The sequence below is a fragment of the Leptopilina heterotoma genome, unplaced genomic scaffold (assembly GCF_015476425.1).
Source record: "Leptopilina heterotoma isolate Lh14 unplaced genomic scaffold, ASM1547642v1 Lhet_278, whole genome shotgun sequence".
NCBI lineage: Eukaryota > Metazoa > Arthropoda > Insecta > Hymenoptera > Figitidae > Leptopilina > Leptopilina heterotoma.
In genome coordinates, this window is record NW_025110986.1 from 267,042 (window position 1) to 287,825 (window position 20,784).

Here is a 20,784-nt window from a genome sequence, read left to right on the forward strand (position 1 = left end):
ATGAAAAATTAATTCGAACTCTTTAAATATTTCTTCTAATACAAAGAATTAAATAAAAATTATGTCAATAAGCGAAAATTTTATTTTATATACCAAAAATAGGTTTATTTTTCAAGTCTATGAATGCTAGTTGAAATGAGGATTCGCACTCGTTAATTAATTTTTAAAAAAGTAGCTTTAAGACTATTTAATTGTTTAAGTAAAAAAAAATAAAATTCCTGAAAATATAAAATTTATTTCAACGTAATTAAACAAAATTTTTCAATTTTTCAATTGCTTAAAATTATTTATGGAATTCAACTATTTTTTAAATTTCCAATTTTTACATAAAATTATTTAAAACTTTATTTATTATAAATATTCCGGCTGTTTGCTTATAGTTTAAAGTTACTTGTATATTTGTTCTCTTTTTTGTTCACCTATTTTTTTTGATAATTTTTTATTTTTTGAAATTTAAAATTAATTAAATTATCCTGAAACAACGGATTTTATTAATTTTTATTTCTTGTTCTGTGCCGAATTAAAAAATTAATTTTTACAAATTTCATGACAGTTTTGTTTCTATTTTTGCTTCAAATTTGTTTTTAATGCAGATTTAGACAATAAATTTTGTGAGACTATTTTTGCAAGAAAAATTTACAAATTATTTTATTTTTCAGTCTTGCGTTAATAAATGAATTCAGTTTTTTATTTTAAAAAATAATATATTCATTAAAAAAATATTATGATTTTTGTAACATTTATCATTTTAAATCAGAAATAATTAAATTGTCCAAACAAAATTTCATCAAAATTTTATTAAAAATAATATTCAATTCACGCGAAGGATTGTAATATTTATGATAGTAATTTAAGTTTCATGTGATGAAATGATTTTAATGAAAAATAATTGAATTCTTCTATTCTTATTTTATTTTAAGAATTTTATTGTTTATGAAAATAATTAAATTCTTACGACGAATTTTGTTATTTATATATACAAATATTTGAAATCTTGTAAAGAATTTTATTATGGATAAAGATAATTGAATTCTTGGGAAAAAATGTGTTTTATTTGAAAATAATTGAATTTTTTCGAAGAATTTCATTAAAAGTTTAATATTGAAAATAATTATATTTCTGCGAATGCCTAATTTTGTCATTTATGAAAATAATTAAGTTCCTGCGAAGGATTTTATTATTTATAAAAATAATTTAAATCTTGAGAAGAATTTTATGCAAATTTTTTTAAATAATTAAAACCTTGCGAAGAATTTTATTATTTAAGAAAATAATTGAATTCTTGCCGAAAAGTTTATTATTTTTAAAAATAACTGAAATCCTAAGAAGAATTTTATTAAAATTTTTGAAAAATAATTGAATTTGATTATTTGTAAGAATAAATAAAATCTTGAGAAGAATTTTATAAAAAATTTTTAAAAACAATTACATTTTTTTGAGAAATTTAATTACAATTCTTGAAAATAATTAAAATCCGTTAACAATTGTTTGGTTTTTCAAAAAGCAAGCGAAAAAAAATGGCGAAAAATTTTGTTATTTATGAAAGTAATTTTATTCTTTCAAAGAATTTTACTAAATTTTTATTGAAAATAATTGAATTTTTGCAAAGAATTTTAATATTTATGTAAATAGTTAAATTTGTATGAGGAATTTAATAAAAATTACATTAAAAATAATCAAATCCCTGTAAAGAATTTTAATATTTATAAAAATAATTGAATTCCTGCGAAAAAAGTTGTTATTTATGAAATTATTTGAATTTCTATGGAGGATTTTACTATTTATGAAAATAATTAAATCCTTGTGAAGAATTTTCTTATTTGTAAAAATAATTAAATTGTAGCGAAACATTTTTTATTTTCGAAAATAATTGGAATCCTGCAAAGAATTTAATTAATTATAAAAAGAGTTGAATTCTTGCGAAAAATTTTATTTGTAAATTTAAAAAAAATGGTGAATTGTAGCTTTTAGTACCTAGATGAGTGCGAAACCTGTGAAACCAAAGGAAGAAGTTGTTTAATTTGAAGTAATTTAATAAACAAGATTGATTTATTTATAATTACTTTAATTATTTATAAACATTATTCTATAGACATTTTTTGTTTCTTATTGTAAAGATTGCAATAAATAAGAAATTGAAGAAAATAAATCTTAAATCTGAAGAAATAATTTAACAATTTTATTTACCTACGTACCTAGTTGAAGACATCCAATATCAAAGGAATCACCCTTAAATTTATTAATTTGCCTCAATAAATGTAATTTTGATTGTTTGCTGTGTGTCGTGTGTAATTCATATAATGTACAGAGATTTAAAATTATCGATTCCTGAAGACATTTTATGGGATTTCTTGTCATTGCATTTTCCATTAGAAGAACAGCCGCTTCCAATTTTCCGGTGTACAATAAACAAACGGCAATATTATTACGTAACATAACATTCGAAGGATCTAGTGCCGATGCACTTTGAAAGCAATTTAAGGCCTCTTGAAATGCATTTTGTGCCACTGCCATTAATCCTCGATCGACAAGTTCCCTGATATTCTTCGACGACGGCGGTGTGTCTCTTGTTATTAAAAATTGCTTCTCAGCTGCTGAGACATCACCCAATATAAGATGCACTCGTCCAATTGCTGATGTGAGTGTTTCACCTTCCGCTTTCTTCCATTCCATTGAACTGTACAAATTTTCTAAAATCTCACTCGCCAATATATAATTTTTCATTCCCATTGCGCAATTAATAATTGAAATTAAAGTTCGACATTTCCGTCCATTCCATAAGCGTAAAACATCCTCCTGTTTATTTGTTTCATTTTTTATTTGACTCCCATCGCCACTGAGACCGGCTGCTAAGTTCTTCACTATTTTCTTAATAATTGCTAGAATTTGATAAAGATTGTCTATTGCTTGTTTCGATTTTCCCAAATAGGTGGGTATTTCAGCTAGTAATAGACGAAAGGAGAATGATGCCATTGAGCCGGGTCGAGTGCCATAAAGTTCAGGATAATAAATAAAATACATATCGGGTTTATCGAGATTTCCAAAGGGTCGTGATTCAGTCTCGAGAATTTCGATTTGTCGTAATTTGGTTAATAGTGAGAGTCGTGTGAACCATAGTTGAAGAGAATGCGGCGTATGTTTACTGGGAAGATTTATTTTACCAAATCCTTGACCATAGACGGCGAGTAAACGGCCGGTGAGATTTATTGCCGCTCGATAACAACCGGCTTGAATTAAATTTCTCAAGCCACGTTCGTCTTGCGTTACATCGGATGCTGTTAATACATTTCTACTGGAAAATTCGTCCTCACCTAAAATATGCAAAACTGCACCTTTCGTCGGGTCAATCATATCGTCCTGCATTGCTAGTCCTGGCATTGTCAATAATTCCCTGTTGAAAATTAAGAAATTAACATTTTTACTGAAGAAGTAAACTTATTATTTAAAAACAAATAATAATTGAAATATCTCTTAGAAATCAAGAATAAACATCAATATTTGAATGATTACAAATTCAAAATTTAATGATTTCACTTATTAAGTACATAATAAGAAAAATTCTAGTTTATTATTATTCCAAAATTTTAATAACATTTTTCGCAAGAATTTCATTATTCTCATAAATAATAATATTTTTTAGAGCAATTCAATTATTTTCAATACAATTTTAATAAAATTTCTCGAAGAATTCAATTATTTCTAAAAATATATTAATTAAATTCAATTATTTTCATGAATTTCAATATAAATTCAATTATATTTGACAACTTTGATAAAAGTCTTTTAAAAACATCATTTTCAAAATTATTATTAAAATTCCTTCAAAAAATTCAATTATTTTTTCAAACATTCAGATAAAATTCTTCGAAACAATTATATTATTTTTATGAATTGTAAAATCCTCCGCAAGAATTCAATTAGTTTTCAAAATTGTAATAAAATTTTTCTAAGCAATTCAATTGCTATCAAAAGTTTTTAATAAAATTCTTTGTAAATTTAAATTATTTTCAAAATTTTCAATTAAAGTTATTTCAAAAAATTATATTATTTTTACGAAATTTAATGAAATTCTTTAAAAAAATGTAATTATTAACAAAAACTCTAATAAAATTGTTTTGAAGAATTTAATTTTCTATGAAAATTTTTAAAATTATTTTCGGGAATTCAATTATATTTAAAAAAAAATGCTTAATTACAATTTCTCAAAAGACTAATTAAATTTCTCTAAATTAAATTGTTCCAAACTTCAATAATTTTTGTTAAACAAATGGTCATTTCCATGAAAAACGTCCGTGCGTTACTATTCTTAAATAGGCTGTATCTTGTTTTTAATTATTATTAAAATAAATTTTTTTTAATTATGATGCATTAAGAAATATAGGAAATTATTAAAATTTCAAAAAATTCCAATGTAAAAACATTTGAAATTTAATTATTTCTAAAAATTAAAAATGCAATTTTTCTAAAAGTCAATTATCTTTTTAGAATCTTTTAAAAAACTATATTCAAAACTTTAATAATTTTTAAAGCCAAATAAAATATTAATAATTTGTTAAAATAAACATTTAAATATTTTTATACTTATACGGCGATTAAAATTCTAAAAAATTTCATTTAGAAAATCTTTTAAAATATAATTATTTCTTAAAATTACTGTTATAGCACTTCTGATATTCAATTATTTTCGAAATATTGAGTTACATTTCTTCAAAAAATACAATAATATTTAAAAATAATTGTTTAAATTTAAGAAAATAAAATTCTTTGAAATATAAAATTTATTTTAATGAAATTTTAATTTTCCTATTTTTTCAATTTTTAAGAATTATTTTTTAGAATAAAACTATTTTCAACAAATTTAAATTACAATTTTTTAAAAATTTCTTTTTTCACAATTTTTAAATAAAATGTTTCAAATTTCATTCATTTTTGTTTAATAAAATATTTGAATACTTATTGCTATTTACTTATCGACCGGGAATTAAAATTTCAAAATATTTTAAATGTAGGTAAAACCTGCTTTTGAAATTTAATTAAAATTAGAACTGCAATTTTTTTTAAATACAATTAAATAAGTGATAAAATAATTTATCACTTCTCATAAATTGTAACTACTTATGAATTTTTTTAATTTGATAAAGAAAGTTCTTTAGATTTTTGAATTAAACTTATTCAAAATTCAAATTTTCTACAATAATTCTTCTAATATTTAATTACTAGCCAAACTATCCGCGCGCAAGCGCGCGGGAATGTTGTATGGAAATGCTTATTTTAAACCATTTAAATTTTAAAGAAAAATAATTATTATTACGTAAGAAAAATATTTAACTAACTTAAATTCAAATAATTTCACTCAATGGTCTCAATTTAAATAGAATTTACATTACTAGACCTAAACTATAGCTAGAACAATTCCAATTAATATCTGGGTCATAAAAATTAATTTAATTTACAATTAATAAAAAATAGCCACCGTCAGTATTCAGCAGGAGGTGAAAAATTATTTTTTGAGCGAATTTTATCTTAATTTAAATACTTTTAAAAGAAATAATAATTATTACACACTGAAAAAAGTTTTACTTGAAATAGCGATTAGTTTCTCTAGAATAGCGAAAGTATTAATCAAAGCACTGCAAAATTTCGCTACTAAAGTGAAATATGTATATCCAGCTAAATATTTTTTGCCGTGCATAACGAAAAATGAATTAAATTAACATATCAGATTTTCTAAATTTAAAATAACGAATTCAAATAGAAATTAATCATTTTAAAACTTAACCAAATTCACCCCAGAAATCACTGAATTCGATAAATTAGAAGAAAGTCAGACAAAAGAAAGTTTTATTAATTTTGAATTTCTAAAATTTAATGTCAAATTTAACGCATTAGAAACGAATTACAAGTGAATCCGATAAATTTTTGTTAAAATGCTGTTACTGCTGTTAAACTTTCTTGTTGTACGAAGAAAATTAAATATTGCAAAAATTGTTACATATTTTATACTTTTATTTTCAAAACAATTTTAAAATTAAAAAAATAATTTTGATTACGAAAATTTTAATTATTCTAAAAATTAAAAAAATTATTCATTTAGCTTTTTAAACAAAGAATTCCGTATCATAACTGCAAAAAATTAAATTAATTAAAAATGATAAAGTTAAACAACTTTTAATTCTAATTTCTTGGGAAAACAAAAAATCTGTAGTAAAAAATTAAAAATACTAAATATAACTTGGATTAATTATTTAATTACAAGATGTAATATAATATAATAAAGCATCAAATTAAAAAAAATTATAAATGCGTTTTTAGAAATAAAGAAAAAAAATGTCAGGTAAATTTTAGGCGTACGATAGCCCCAAAATTTTATTTCTATACATTGGTTGTTTAATTGAATTTTTAACTTTATAATTATCATTTACTCGTCAGGTATGTGTCCATAATTTAATGTTAACATTATTTAAATAAATATAGAGAAAAGATATTTGATGTAATATATTTTAAATTGAAAAAATTTTCAACATATTTTCATTAATTAGTTGAATATTCCTCGGAATATTCTATGAATCACGTATTAATTTAAAACATAAAACAAAAAAATGTTAAAAGTTTATGAAATAAACATCATATTAAACAATATTTTAATGTAATAAAAATTATAAGAAATAAAAATTGTATTAAATTACTATTTTGTAAAATAGACTTTGATAATTTAAATTTATATAGTCTTTAATAATATTCAAATAATTATTTGTAATCAAATAACTTTTTTCAATAATATTGAAATAATGTCAACATTAAATTATGTACATTAAATTAAATTATAAAAAAGTATTTACCTTTAGAATGAATGCGATAGTTGAAGAGTTAAAAATTGAATTAAACACATGATAATATAGAACATAACCGTTGAAACGATTGAAACACATCAAAACACATTGCAAAATTTGACATTTAAAAATATAAAAAATGCCAATACTTAACCCACAAAAATTAATTTTCAAAACAAACAAATGAATGCAGCTAATTTGCTAACGGAAAGGAAACTTACGATTATTATAATAACTTTATAACTTAAAATATTCACTAAATTTTTATTAATTAGCGATAAATTTTACTTAAAAATAAAAAAAAAATTGAATTTTAAAAGATTTCAAATAGAAATTTTAGAAAATTTGAATTTTAAATCATTTTAATTAAAAATTAATGAAAAAACCGCTGCCAAGTTGTACATTTTTATAATTTTAATGTTCATTTCATGAACACTTTGCTTCCTCATAGAAATAATAATAATTGAAATATAAGAATTAATTTTTATAAAAAAGTTAAAAATCATTAAATCTTGGTCCAAAAAATATGTTTTTATATATTCTATAAGATGGTTATAATAGTTTAATAATTACACATAAGTTAATAAACAAGAATGTTGACAAAATTATATTTTCCACAATTTTTGATTTTTCAAATACCAATAATTTGATAATTTTTGACCGAATCAGGTTCAATATTAGGTCAATCGAAGCCTTTTTTAATGCTCTACAAGTTGGTAATGAAAGTTTGAAAGTTTCTTTTATATTTTTCAACAAAATTTTCAAAAAAGTGTTATTTTCGAAAAATTTAGATTTTTAAAACTTTAATATCTCTGGTTAATATAGACGAAAAATGTTCAATGAAGGCTCAAAAGATGCGTCTCAAAAAACTCTACAAAACTAAAGAAAAACATTTATAGGTGCCCTAACATTTTTTTTAAGTTATGGCCAAAAAACGTTTTTTTACAAAATGAAAAATGCAAAAAAAGAAAATAGTTAAACTTTATGAATCGGGCTGAAAATACTCTCATTTGAGGGGCTGGATCTTAAAACAACACATAAAATTTCTACAGCGGTATTCGTTAACCCCTGACACCTCGAAAAATAATTTTTTTAAATAAAGTTTTTCACTATCTTATAGGAAATTTCCTTGCGCATCTTTTTTCTTCTCGTGATTTTGTTGTATTTATAACAGTTTTTGAAAAAAAAACTGTTATAAATACCACTGTTAAAATGTTATGTGTTGTTTTAAGATCCAGCCCCTCATTTTATGTCCCCCGGGGAGACCTACAATTTAAAAAAAATTGAGGCCTTTAGCTCTTTCTCGTTCTGAGATATTGAGGTAAATGTAATGTTAGTACACACACATCGAAACAAATTTTTAAAATCCGTTTTTTGGACTTCGGAGGTCAAAATACGTCGAAATTTTTTTTATTTATTTAGAACATTTATACGGGCAGTGCCCATTCGTACATAAAGTACTAAAAGATTAGGTATAATGAAAAAAAATTTATAAATATGTCAAAAAATCACAATCGAAAATTTTGCTAATACAATCCTTCCTCTATAAGGAAGCAATAATAATTTTTTAATTTAAATGACAAATATAAGTATAGTCAAATCTTTCAAAACTTAATTTTGAATAATTTTCTTAAGATTTTAAAATGTTTTTAAATAATTACATAAAATTTTGTAAAAATTTTTCAAAATAATTGATTTTGCTTCCTCATGAGGAAGCTTTGCATTGGTGACGATTTTCAATTTTTCAAAAGAAGGTTATATGGACTCATTTTCATCTAAAACATATGTATATTCAATTATGAGCAAATGTCCAGATGTATGTGTGTGTGTGTGTGTGTATGTCACAAAAATTGTGTACAAATTATCTCAGACAAATTTTGATGGATTGTCCTGAAATTTTGCAGGTTTATTGCAGTCATTAATACCTAAAATCTGACACAAGGATTTTCGAAAATATCTACAAAAATTTTTTTTATACAATTTTTTTAAAATTCAGAAAAAATTTTTTTTTGTATTTTTTGAAATAATTTTTTTATTTGTTAATATTTTCATTAATTTTTCTCAAAATTACATTCCTGACAAGAAAACGAATCGATTGATGTATGCCAAGTATCTATATATTTTATCAAAATTTATCAAATTAATAAATATTTTTCTTTTTAAAAAAAAATTCAAATTTTGTATTTTTTTCATAATTTATTTAATATTAATATTATTATTTTGAAATGATTATTCTATCATAAAAAAGAAGCAATTGGCAAATGAAAGTGTAAATTTCACCAAATATTTATATAACAACTTATAAATTATAAATGATTTATATAATTTTATTTTTAACAAATCTTCTGGACGAACCCTTTTGTACATAGTTTTTCAAAAGTTTGCAAAACCGCAATTTTTATACATTGAGGAAGCTAAATGGTCATGAAATGAACAACTTGTTTTAAGGGTACCTATTTTATTAAAATTTTGAAATTAATTGAATTCTCAAAAATTTTAATGAAAATCAGTAAAATATCTTCTTCACAAAATTATATTAAAATATTTTTTAGAAAAATAATTCAAGTAATTCAACATTAATTAGATATTTCCAAAATTTTAAATATCTAAAAAAAATTACATTAGATTTTTTCAAAACATCCAACTTTTAATAATTAATAGGGAGAAACGAATTTTTTTTTAAATTAATTAAAATTCTTCAAAAAATTAATTAGTTTATTAAGCTGCTTATGAATTCTTTTTGGAAATTCAATTACTTTCGAAAATTCACATTACAATACTTAAAAAAATACAAATTTTTAGAATTATTTTCCCAAACTTTCGAACGTTCAAATGAACGAAATTTTAACTTGAGGAAATTAACAATTTACTTTATTTAAAACTAGCCAAATTATCCGCGCGCAAGCGCGCGGAAATGTTATATTACACTGTTTATTGTAAACAATTTCAAGTAATTTTAATTTAAGTAATAATTAAATAATTAATTTTCACTAATAATAAAATTTTTGATTAAATTCTAAACATGAATCTAATTATTTTCATAAATAATAAAACTTATCGAATGATTTCAATTATTTTTAATACTATTTTAAATTAATAATAATCGAAAAATTCAGTTATTTTCACAAATAAAGTTTTCCACTAGAATTCAATTATTTAAACTAATAAAATTTTCATAATATTTATTATATTTCGAAAAAATTAATTATTTAAAACAATGTTCATAAAATTCTTATGAAAAATTCAATTACTTTAAAAAATAATAAATTTTTTTTACAGAACTTCAATTCTTTTTAAACATTTTAATAAACTTTTCCGCAATAATTAAATTATTTTCAAAAATAATAAAATTCTTCTATGAAATTCAATTATTTTTAAGAATTATAATAAAATTCTTAGCAACTATTCAATTATTTTCATAAATAATAAAATTCATAGCAGGATTTCAATTATTTTTAATACAATTTTACAGTAATTATTTTTAAAAACTTAATTTCAATTCCACGAAAAAATCAATTATTTAAAAAAATGTTTTTTTAATATTTTTTGGAAGGATTGAATAATTATTTTCAAAAATTTAATAAAATTATTCGAAAGAAATTAATTGTTTTAAATACAATTTTAATTAAATAATTCAATTATTCTTAACAATTTTAACAATATTTTTTCTAAGAATTCAATTATGTCGATAAATAAGAACATTACTCCCGAAAATTCAATTATTTTGAGGTATTTTAATAAAATTCTTTTCAGAATTCAATTATTTTCATAAATAAGAATATTCATCACAATAATTCAATTATTTTTAAAAATAATAATTTTCTTCTTGGAATTACATTATTTTAAAAAAATTCTAATAAATCGTTCACAAGAATTCAATTATTTTCAAAAAAGTTTAATAAAATTTCCAAACATTCAATTATTGACAAATTTTTTAATATAATTCTTTGTAAAATTTAATTATCATTAAAAACTTTTCGCAATTCAATGATTTTCAATATCTACTATTATCATAAAATTTCCAAACAGAATTCAATTATTTAAAAAATGGTTTGTAAAAATTTTCGTAAGAATTCAATTCAATTTTTATAAATATTAAAATTCTTTGATGAATAATAAAATTCGTTGCAGGAATTCAATTTATTGAAAGGGTGAGAAAAAAGTAAATATTTTTGATGAAAATTAGGAAAAAGTCAGGAAAATAAAAAATATGGAATGGAATTTTTTTCAATTTTGTGAAGTGAATAAAACGAGTTTTTTTTTGACATTGAAAAAAAAATTAAAATAACCCACAAAATTAATTTTCAAAACAAACAAATGAATGCAGATAATTTGCTAACGAAAAGGAAACTTACGATTATTATAATGTGTAATGCGTATATATGTATTGTCTAAATTTTACCTGTTAATAGAATTTGTTCCATTAGTTGATGTAGCAATAGTTCGAAGAATTTTTGTTGTACTTTCTGAAGCAATCCAGACATCTCTTTGTAAATCATTTGCTAGTGAAGGTTCATTCAATGATTCTGTTTCATTATCAAAAAATCCACTTGGCGACGTTGTGGGAATTTCAAATACTGGATTTTTAACTGTTGCAAATGCATCAGGTTTTTCTGACGAGACTAATTCATCAAAAATAGTGTGTGTTGTGTTATTAAAATAACGACCTAAACTTGCATTATCAACAGTTTCAATAGACACCTCAGCGTCGGGATCATCTAAATTATTCCCTTGATCACTCATTTTTTTCAAAAATTTATTAATACATGGAAAATTTTCTATTGTACTGCACGATAATTATTTGTTTCTTCTGATTGAGAAGAGCTGTATTTTTGTCACTCAAGAAACAAAGTTTGACAGGTTTGACAGTTCACTGATAAGAGCGATGCGACCGATGAAAACCTTGAGTAACATAACCTATAAATTTAAAACTTGCTTACGTCGATAATTTTTTTACACAGCATGTATTTATATCATTTAAATATTTATAACTAAGTTGAATCTTGAATATTTAATCATTTCCAGATGATTTTACTCATTTTTTTACTAAAAAACTATTTAATTTTTCTCGGAAAGTGTCCAGGGATGGGTTTTGACGCGTCACTCGATGTTTTATACGTATAATACATTTTCGACGTATTATACGTATAAAACTAGGTGAAATACATAATCATGATAGCAGACATTTTGACATGTTACCCTCTTTACCATAACCTCAAATGTTTGTTATTTATTATCTTTATTATTCATATTCCCATTATTCCTATATTTAAATTTAAAACAAATTTTTATTTGATAAAAAAAGTTTTGCACAAATAAAAGAAATTAAATATGTAAAATTTTAATTAATAAACATTTTGTTTTACTATTAAAAAAAAGATAAAAATTTTGTTAATTTAAAAACTAAAGGTGCTTTTATACCTCCGGTGGATTGGTCAAGCAATCGGCTCGATGAATTTTCACGGTCGGAAAATGTACTTTCATGGCGGGTATTTTTGAATAAGTACATGTTGAAAAGGTTTTTACTTGAAAATTTATTTAAAAAAATGATTTTATCATAGAAATTCTTTTGAAATTTATGTTAAAAAAAATGTTTTATTTTAAAAGTTATCAAATTTTAATTCAAAATGTTTTAATTTTCCAAAGAAGTGTAAAAAGCCTAATGTTTTTGAAATGCTAGTACAGACGGTACAGACTGTTTGTTATGAATGTACATAACCTAGCGTTGTGTTGTCTGTTCATTATTATTTAATATAATAATAATAAAATCATTAAATTTAGAATATAATATCACAAGCACGACAACACAACGCTAGGTTATGTACATTCATAACAAACAGTCTGTACCGTCTGTACTAGCATTTCAAAAACATTAGGCTTTTTACACTTCTTTGGAAAATTAAAACATTTTGAATTAAAATTTGATAACTTTTAAAATAAAACATGTTTTTTAACATAAATTTCAAAAGAATTTCTATGATAAAATCATTTTTTTAAATAAATTTTCAAGTAAAAACCTTTTCAACATTTACTTATTCAAAAATACCCGCCATGAAAGTACATTTTCCGACCGTGAAAATTCATCGAGCCGATTGCTTGACCAATCCACCGGAGGTATAGAAGCACCTTAAGAAATTTCAAAATACTATCTTTCAGTTACCGAATTACGTCATCACATGTAATATACATAATGTAGAAAACCTAGGACGTAATAAACGTAGTATTATACATGTATACTGCAGGCTGCCTGCCTGCGCAGGCAGAAGCAACGAGAGTAAGGGAGAAGTTTGAAGTCACTGACTCTCTTACTCTTGTACGTTACCATGACAACCTGCAGGCAGGCAGGCTGCCTGCAGAGGTGTAACCGCAGCCTAAGCGTAAGAATGAGTTAGAGAAGGATAAACAATATACCTATCCTTCTTTAACTCATTCTTACGGTTACGATTGCGGTTCCGGTTACAGATCTATTCTGCGTTGGCCTTTATACATCATGTATTATACGCACTCATCCCTGCCCAGCCCTGGTCAGAGAAAACATACATTCATAACCTTAAAAAACAATTGAAAACGTCAAAAATATAGGATCATAATATCAATATATAATTTATTTAAACAATTTAACAATATATTGTAAATATGTCAAATGCATATGAAACTTATTACAACGATTATCATAAAAATGCAGAATTACAACAAAACTTGAAATACAAGAAGAAGTACAAAAGATTAAAAAGAATTGTAAAAGACACAGTTTTTGTAAGTAATCTTCAAATTAAATTTACAATTTTTAGTTTTTTTTAGTTTTATTTTTGTAATTATTAACCGAAAATAATTTCCAGTCGAATTTTGTTCTCTTCTTTGTTTTTTATTTAGTAAGTAGGTAATCAACGTTTTTTTGAAACATTCGAAATTTGAAAAATTTAGTATAAAAGTTAATATAAAATTAATATTTCTAAATACCTATAGAAAGCTAATGTAAATTAATTTTGATATTCGAATAGAGAAAAAAGTAAAAATAAAATTATTTTTCTTAAATTTTGTTTTAAGGAAAATGCAGCGTTATGCGATCAAGTCGCGCAAATGCAGGAAAATCTAATACTTGTCAAAGATGAAAGATTATTTTTGTTAAGAAAATTGTGTCAACAACAGGGTGAAGTTGATGCGAATTCAGTTTTATCGAAACAAAGTAATTTTAATTCATCGGCTGTGAATATTGACGGTGTAACTCCAAAAAAGAATTCTAAAAAAAGAAATTCAACTGATGTCTCAGGTAAAATATCAAAATTAATCTTTTTTTTTGCTTTTTCAATATATATATAAAATTCTCTCCTCAAGATTTTAATTATTATTTTTAAATAATAAAATCATTCACAGAAACTCAATTATATTCATAAATAACAAAATTATTCGCAGGAATATAATAGGGTCATTCCATTGACTTTCGTCTGGGGGTTGTTGCGGCTATATTTTGAAAAAATCTGGTTTCAAAATATGTAAAACTAGAAGACTTCCTGATTCCATTAACCACAATATTATTCCGAAAATTTTATTTTTTTAAATTTTATTATTAATCAAAAGTTGGCCTCTCAGAGTGTTATTTTGTAACCTTAAATTTTGCACTTTTTTAAAATCGTTTTTATTCAATAATTATTTTATGTCATATAACAGAACTTACCAAAAGCATAAATCATTTGATGGTGAATCAGGAATCGAAGCAATTACTTATATTATTTTTAATTAATACAGCGAAATCGAAAATTTTTTTCACAAAAAAATTTTTCGATTTTCTGAAGACTATAACTTTTTTCTCAGCAATGCTCCTAAAATTTCAATTTTCTCCGTGTAGCTTGAAAGTAATATAATTTACTCAATACTTAAATTTGACGTATGTGTTTTGCTTCCTTTTTGAAAAATTAATTTTTTAAATTATTCCCTTAAAAAAGTTAATTTTAGGACTTGAAGTTAACCGACCAATTTCACATCACTCTATTTACACGTTGAAATTCGATGAGAATTGTATGAAATTAACCTTTTTAAGAAAAAAAATTAAAAAATTAATTTTTCAAAAACGAAGCAAAACACATACGTCAAATTTTAGTATTGAGTAAATTATATTACTTTCAAGCTACACGGAGAAAATTGAAATTTTAGGAGCATTGCTGAGAAAAAAGTTATAGTCTTCAGAAAATCGAAAAATTTTTTTGTGAAAAAAATTTTCGATTTCGCTTTATTAATTAAAAATAATATATTTTCATAGTAATTGCTTCGATTCCTGATTCACCATCAAATAATTTATGCTTTTGGTAAGTTCTGTTATATGACATAAAATAATTATTGAATAAAAACGATTTTAAAAAAGTGCAAAATTTAAGGTTACAAAATAACACTCTGAGAGGCCAACTTTTGATTAATAATAAAATTTAAAAAATAAAATTTTCGGAATAATATTGTGGTTAATGGAATCAGGAAGTCTTCTAGTTTTACATATTTTGAAACCAGATTTTTTCAAAATATAGCCGCAACAACCCCCAGACGAAAGTCAGTGGAGTGACCCAATAATTATTTTCAATAAAAATTTAATAAAAGAAAGAATTAAATTATTTTTCAAACATCTTAATAAAATTCTTCCCAGGATTTTTGTTTTACTTTTTAAAATAATAAAATTTTTGACAAGAATACAATTCAATTATTTTCAATACAATTTTAATAAACTTCAATAATCAAATATTTAATTATAATTATTGACAGACACGATTATTTTAATAAGTTAAAAAAACATTCTTTGTTAAATCAATTATTTTTAAAATGTTCAATTAAAATTATTCAAAAAACTACATTATTTTCAAAGAAATTTACAGAAATTCTTCAAAAGAATTTAATTATTTACAAAAACTCTAATAAAATTGTTTAAAAGAGTTTAATTTTCTATCAATAATTTTAATAAAATTTTAATAGTAAAATTGTTACAATTATTAGGTAACAAAATCAATTATATTCTATAAATTAAAGAAATTTTTTGAAATAATTCAATTATTATCAAAACCTGTAATAATTCTTCGAAAGAATTAATTTATTTTTTATGTTTTAAATAATTCCTTGGCTGAAAAAAATAATATCCAGAATGTGCGTTTTACTCAGGCAATTTTTGCCTAAGGCAAAAATTGCCTGAGTAAAAAGCACATTCTGTCCAATTTTCTTTGTCAGTGTTGAATGAATTAAATTATTTTCTAAATTTTAATAAAATTCCTTGTATGACTAAATTGTTTTAGAAAATTGTAATAAAATTCTGAGAATAATTTAATTATTTTCTAAAAATTTTAATAAAATTCAATAATTAAATTTTTAGTTTCAATAATTAAGAAACACGATTATTATTTTAAAAACTTGAAAGAAATTGTTCATAAAATTAAATTAATTTCAAAATTTTCAATTAAAATTATTAAAGAAACTCCATTATTTAAAATAAAATTCAAAGAAATTCTTCAAAAAGAATTTTCGAAAATTTTAAGAAAATTCTTTGCGAGAATTAGAATTCAATTATTTTCCCTAAATAATAAAATTCATCGAAGGAATTCTATTATTATCAAATTGTTTGATAAAATTCTTTGCAACAATTCGATAATTTTCAATACATTAATTTTTAAATTGAAAATATGTAAATATTTAAAAAGAAATATTATTAAAAAGTTAGGAAACAAAAAAGCAAATAAGAACTAACTTCAAACTGCGAACAGATTACCGGAATACAACAATTATTAATATCAAAGATTTTTAAAAATTAAAAGAAATTATAAAAAAAATGAATTGTTGTTTCTTTTTTCGATAATTAATATTTACTAGTGATAATAGTTGTCAAGATAAATGTATGCAGTTTAAAAAAATGTAAATTAAGTTTTTATTTTAAAAGAATAAAATACATTTATATTTTATTTTTTTCTATATGAAAATTGCTAATTCTTTAAATTTAAAAAACATGACGTATCTAAATAAATAATTAAAATATAAAAAAATTTGAAAACACGAGGTTTTGGTTACTGAAACGTCAATTGTTATATTTTATATACTTATATTATTGCCGTTAATAATTTAATGTCTATTATACTTTTGTAATAAAGCTGTTTATACAGTTGTTTTCGTCTTTACACTAATAATCATTTTTATTTTTTTTTTAAATATTTTTATTTTATTTCTTTAAAAGATAAATAAAGATATTATAATACATCTGATTATCTATTATTTATATTAAATTAATTTAAATTTTAATAATAAATAAATATAGGTATTTGTATGAAAAATTAATTCGAACTCTTTAAATATTTCTTCTAATAAAAAGAATTAAATAAAAATTATGTCAAGCGAAAATTTTAATTTATTTACCAAAAATAGGTTTGTTTTTCAAGTCTATGAATGCTAGTTGAAACCAGAATTCGCACTCGTTAATTAATTTTTTAAAAAAGTAGCATTAAGACTATTTAATTGTTTAAAAGTAAAAAAAATAAAATTCCTGAAAATATAAAATTTTTTTTATTTTTGAAAATAATTTTAATCTTTCAAAGAATTTTACTAAATTTTTATTGAAAATAATTGAATTTTTGCAAAGAATTCTAATATTTATGTAAATAGTTAAATTCTTATAAGGAATTTAAAAAAAATAACATTAAAAATAACGAAATCCCTGTGAAGAATTTTAATATTTATGAAAATTGTTGAATTCTTGAAAATACAGTTTGTTAAAACTGTATTTAAAATAATTGATTTCTTGAAAAGAATTTTATTTATTAAAATAATTGAATTCCTGCGAGGATAGTTGTTATTTACGAAATTATTTGAATTTCCATGGAGGATTTTATTATTTATATTTATATATAATGTATATAATTTTATCTAATTTATTTAAAATTGAAAATATTTAAAAAGAAAAATTATTAAAAAAAAATAAGGAAACAAAAAAGCAAACAATAGATAGTGAATTTTAATTTATATTTAATTTTTATCAAACTTAAAGTAAGAAATTGAATAAACAGATACTTTAAGAAAAAAGCTTTTTAGTAATATTTGGATATCATTCGTTCTTTTAGAATCGAAACCAAAACCGAAACGCACTAGTAAAGCAACAAGAAAGGTCGTTCAAATAATTCCATTGGACGTCCATGGACGACCTATATTTCCAATAAGTTTGGGAGATCTCACCGTATACTCTTTAGGCGAAGTTATTTCCGATCGATTAACTTATCATACGGAAGATCTTATTTATCCAGTTGGTTATTGCAGCACTCGAGCTTATGCCAGTTTGAGAGATGCACGAATCAAGAGTTTATATACTTGTAAAATTTTAGACGGTGGTCCAAAACCAAGGTAAAGATATTTCTTTCAAGAAAAATACATCAATTTCTATGTGAATTATTAAAGAAAATTGTTCTTCTTTTTTCCCCTAGATTTGAAATAGTTGCTGACAATGATCTCGATCAACCGTTAGTTGGCTCAAGTCCAGACGAATGTCATTCTTTATTATTATCAGCAATTTCTTCCGCATTGTGCGCAATTCCACCGAAAGGCGCTGATTTCTTTGGAATTTCACATCCGACAATTCAAAATCTCATTCAGAGCTCGCCGGGAACGCGAAAACTCGCCATGTACAAATCACAACGTTTCGAGGTATTTTTAATTTTATTTCTTTTTTCATAAAAATATAATTCTTTTCTCTATATAAACGAAGTTTAAAAGGAAAATATAAATTTTTACTTTTTACTAAGTGAAATAAAAGAATATGAAGAGAAATAAAGTTTTTCACAAAATTACAGGTGAGCAAAAATCAAACCAATGAAATGGGATCAAATTCGATGATGGAAGAGGAAACAGATCCAAGTCTTGGATTCGCAGCTCTACATAGACATTTTGCTCTCACTAGTGGCTATAGAATCAAGGAAGAGCCCAATGAACAAGATTTATTATCATTACAAAAACTTATCGCCTGATCTAGTCACTATTTTGTATGTTGAATCGTAAATAAATTTTTTATCATACTTCTTTCCTCTGATATTTTTGAAAAAGAAAGAATGAGAAATTTTATATTATTTAATTCATTTATTCAGTAATAGACTGAATTATAGTATAAAAGTTCACAAAAAGCAACAGTTTTCAAAAGTAAGAACTTTATTTTAGATTAAGATGAAATATTTATACTGCGCTAAAAAATATTTCGTTTTCCAAAGACAGATCTTCGCATATCAATCAGGCAAAAAACATCTTTTAAGACACTAAAATATTTACTTGTCTTAAAGTTTAACTTTAAGGATTACATTCTCATCAAATATTTCTTGCTATGCAGTTTAGCGTGATATTAATTTCACTTATACCATAAGAAAATAATTATATTTAAGAAATCATCAAATTCAAAATCCGCTTAGAGAGAAAAATGAAGCATTTATAATAAGAAACTGAATTCTCCATTTATATAGAATGAACATTCTCCTATAAATATCAGCGATTTAGAAACGATTAGTGACTGCAAATGAGTACAAAATATTTGCTCAAGGTAAATCGATATTTTTTAAATAAAAAAAAAATTACTCTCAAAACTTTTTCAATAATGTAAATGTTAAAAAACATCATTATTCAGTAATGTTAAATAAAAAGTAAAAAAAAAAACTTACAGAAAAATAAATTGTAAATTGTTGCCATTGTTACTTAACAGTTTTTCTTTAAATTTAATTATTTGAATAACTCGTATAGAAATCGCAAAGATATTTTTAACATGAACTTGAATGTAAGATATTTTTTATTAAATAATTCAATTTTCCAGTGGTACTCGAGTATTATATTTCAAAATAATTTTTAAAAGTAAACAAATAAAATTCATAAAAATATTAAATTTTTATTTCAATGAAATTTTGCCAAAATTATCAATTGTTTCAATTTTTAAAAATTATTTTCGGAAATACATTTATTTTTAAAAGATTTTAATTATTTTTTTTTTCAAGAAACAATTTTTCGGAATTTCTTATTCATAATTTCAATACTTTTTGTTAATCAAAAATTTATTCTTATTTATTTTTTCACAGGAATTAAAATTTCAAATAATTTTAATGAAAAAACTCATGAAATTTAGTTATTTCTAAAACATGACACTTTTAATTTTTCTAAAATTCAATTACTTTTTTAGAATTTTTGAATAAAATTATTCAAAAACTTTAAGAATTTTGAAAGAAAAATAATGAAGTTAATAATTTTTTAAAACTTAAATTTAAATATTTTTATACTTTTGCTTACCTTAAATTTTCAAAGAATTTATTTTAAAAATCTTTTAAAATTTAATTAATTTCTAAAATCTCCATTATAACGCTTTAAATATTCAATTATTTTTTAAAATCAATTCCTATCAAAATTCAACGACGAGAATTGAATTATTTAAATAGAATAATTTTTGTAAATTCATAAAATGTTTTTTAAAAAAAAACAATAATTATATTTACAGATAATTTTTAAAGATGAAAATAAATATTTAAAAACTTAATGTTCTTTATTTGCTTAAAATTTCGAAATACTTTTAATGAAAAACCATTGGAAAAATTTTTTATGGAAATTTGAACTGAAAGTTTTCCAAAATTTAATTATTTGTTTAGAATTTTTGAATATATAATATTATTGAAAACTTAATTTTTAAGAAAGCTATAACAAATTAATAATTTTTTATATTTAAATATTATTTGACTTTTGCAGCAATTAGTATTTCAAAGATTGAAATTTAATTATTTCTAAAGAATCCTACTTTAACACTTTTAATTATTTTCTAAAGTTTTAACTAAAATTCTTTTTTAAATCAATTCTTAACAGAATTCAATTATTTAAATACCTACAAAAATAAATAATTTATAGAATAATTAATTATTTTTAAAAATTGGAATTTTACCTCTTTATTGAGTTTTTGTAATTTTTGGGTTAAATTTTCTTACTG

General features: G+C 22.2%; 2 protein-coding genes across 2 annotated transcripts; one reads left to right on the forward strand and one right to left on the reverse strand.

Annotated features, from left to right (window-relative positions):
* Positions 1 to 2,158: 2,158 nt before the first annotated feature.
* Positions 2,159 to 11,955, reverse strand: LOC122504086 (trafficking protein particle complex subunit 12). The gene is made up of 2 exons (XM_043614983.1): positions 11,233 to 11,955; positions 2,159 to 3,391 (listed from the first exon to the last, which is right to left on the reverse strand). The coding sequence occupies exons 1-2, from the start codon at positions 11,571 to 11,573 to the stop codon at positions 2,188 to 2,190; spliced, it is 1,545 nt and encodes a 514-aa protein (XP_043470918.1). The 5' UTR covers positions 11,574 to 11,955; the 3' UTR covers positions 2,159 to 2,187.
* A 1,400-nt stretch (positions 11,956 to 13,355) lies between these two features.
* LOC122504087 (transforming growth factor beta regulator 1) lies at positions 13,356 to 18,853 on the forward strand. Its single transcript, XM_043614984.1, has 5 exons — positions 13,356 to 13,586; positions 13,878 to 14,100; positions 17,909 to 18,185; positions 18,266 to 18,485; positions 18,632 to 18,853. The coding sequence occupies exons 1-5, from the start codon at positions 13,467 to 13,469 to the stop codon at positions 18,803 to 18,805; spliced, it is 1,014 nt and encodes a 337-aa protein (XP_043470919.1). The 5' UTR covers positions 13,356 to 13,466; the 3' UTR covers positions 18,806 to 18,853.
* The last annotated feature ends 1,931 nt before the right edge of the window (positions 18,854 to 20,784 follow it).